Genomic DNA, 2,500 nt, shown 5'->3' with positions numbered 1-2,500 from the left:
GGGGACTGAGACAGAGATAGAGAGGGAGGGGGGGGCCTGAGACAGAGATAGAGAGGGAGGGGGGGGCCTGAGACAGAGTTAGAGAGGGAGGGGGGGACTGAGACAGAGATAGAGAGGGAGATTGAAGGTAAATGAAGAGTAATGTCTGCCATGGAAGCAGAACTTGTGGGTCTTGGGCTGTTTTCACACTTGGTCCGTTTTGTTGGTTGGAACTCAAGTACAATTACACCCCACCCCTACCACAAATGAATTTGTTCCTTTTTGCTCTGCTATAAATGATGCAAGCTTGGATAAGGAGGTTTTTGCAGAGACGAGCGGCATTATGAGATGAATTTGCAGGTTTGCTTGCAGAGCATACATGCAGACCCTCAAGCAGGGTTGACACGTAGCCTTCTGTTTTTAAAAACTGCATGGTAATAAATATCTATTATTTACATTATCACATTTAACAGTGATGTATCTATTGTGGAAGAACCTGGATCCATCAGGGGTGATAAATGGTGTACTTCCTGTTTTTTTCAGGAGCCGGTCCAACAGAAACTTGAGTTGTGTTCTCTGTTGTCATTCATGGAGCCTTTTATTGAAACCTTCCTCTTCCTCTTCCTCCTGTGTCTCCCGCAGCCCAAGCTGATGGCCAAGGACCTGCTGGACCTGGTGGCGTCCCACTTCAACTTGAAGGAGAAGGAGTACTTTGGGATTGCCTACACAGATGAGACGTGAGTGGGAAGTAAATATCGGGGGAGTAATGGTGGCCCATCAGGGGGTGTTTTTTCTGACGATGACCCCCCCTTCGCCCCCCACAAGGGTGACAGGTGCTGTGTAAACAAGCAAGCGGGATGGAAAAGATGGGCTTCAGAACAAACATATCACCTCGCCTCTATGTATTCCCTGTGTTTTGTTTTTTTTGCTTTCTTTCGCTCCCTTCTGTTCCTTCTGTTTCTCCAGTTTAAACGCGCTGTGCTTGCGTCACGTCTGTCAAACAGTGATTTTAAAACAGTCTGCCTTCGCCTACAGAGAGGCTGTTCAGGTGACGGGAAGGAGGACTGGAGATAGGCCGATAGGTTGTGGGGGCGGCAGGAAAAGACAAGAGCTCTCTCTTTATCTCCGCTGCTCTGCTCTTCCCACCCTCTGTGTCCTATTTTCACCCTTTTCTCTCAGTTTGTCTTCTCGCTTTTGTATTTTTTTTTTCCTTATTCATTTCCTGTTCTCTCTCTCTCTCTCGCTCTTTTTCCCTCTCCCTCTTATGTCTTTTAGCAGCTGTAGTTCATGCAGACACTCAAGCCAGGGCCAACTGCTGTGTGACATTTGTTAGAGCTGTGCAGTCTGTCATACACAGACACACACACACACACCCACAAAACACACACACACACACACACACACACACACACACACACACACACACACACACACACACACACACACACACACACACACACACACACAGACGCTCTCACAAACGCACTGAAGTCTGCACGTAGAGCCGGCTGCTCAGCAGGGGCTCTGAGGCTCTAAGGGAGAATGTGATATTTGTGGCTTTTTATTTTATTCTGACGACCTCTGACCCCGTGTACATAACAGACTCTGTCACCGGGGAACGCATGCTAATAGAGCCGTGGTTGCCAGGGAGTCGTGCTGAATAAACAGCCTGCTCTGCTGTCTCACGGACTGCTCACTTTGAAATATACAGACTTGCACACACACACACACACACACACACACACACACACATACACACACACACACACACACACACAAACACCCATATAGACACGTGCGCGCACACACACACACACACACACACACACACACACACACATACATGCATTCCCTCACACAGTTCTCACAGAGTCAAACATAAGGGAAGGAAGTTATGATTTAGAGTTGGGTAGCTGAAGCAGGATGGTGATGATGATGAGGATGATGATGATAATGGTGATGGTGAAAGTAGTGACAGGGTGCTGACAGACATTCTGTAGATGATGGGGCTGATGATAAATGTGATCATTTTGACTATGGCATTGGTGATGATATGGATGGTGATTTTGCATGAGGGAGAAGATCCTGACGATGCTGGTGGTTGTGTTGCAGGGGGCACCTCAGCTGGCTGCAGCTGGACAGGCGTGTGCTGGAGCACGAGTTCCCCAAGAAGTCTGGGCCCATCATCCTCTACTTCTGCGTAAGGTGGGTACAAATTCATACAGACACACGAACACACACACACACACACACACACACACATGCTTTTTAAAGTGGGTGTCATAGTGTAAGCGATTCATCACTTGTCATGTCACAGGTCACTATTTAAGTGCTGCAGCGATATGGTCTGCCATTACTGATGCTGCCACTGTGACACACACACTCACACACACGCACATATATAAATACACATCTTAAAATAGATGTACAAACAAGAAATACAAATGTCAACATACACATTGCTACTTACCTACAGCACATGCATATATATTTCTCATTTACATGAGCACACCTATCTGTT

The 2,500-nt window shown here is 47.1% G+C and overlaps 1 protein-coding gene across 1 annotated transcript in view; it reads left to right on the top strand.

The window, feature by feature from the left end:
• Positions 1 to 2,500, top strand: part of frmd4a (FERM domain containing 4A) — a 103,861-nt gene that overhangs the window by 64,282 nt on the left and 37,079 nt on the right. Inside the window, exons 3-4 of the mRNA XM_080842130.1 lie at positions 622 to 716; positions 2,092 to 2,184. Of these exons, the coding sequence (XP_080698256.1) occupies positions 622 to 716; positions 2,092 to 2,184 (188 nt within the window). The remainder of the gene's footprint in view (positions 1 to 621; positions 717 to 2,091; positions 2,185 to 2,500) is intronic.

The sequence above is a fragment of the Sprattus sprattus genome (assembly GCF_963457725.1).
Source record: "Sprattus sprattus genome assembly, chromosome: 7".
Lineage (NCBI taxonomy): Eukaryota > Metazoa > Chordata > Actinopteri > Clupeiformes > Clupeidae > Sprattus > Sprattus sprattus.
Note: the sequence above shows the minus strand (reverse complement) of the source record. Positions and strands in the feature narration are given on the sequence as shown.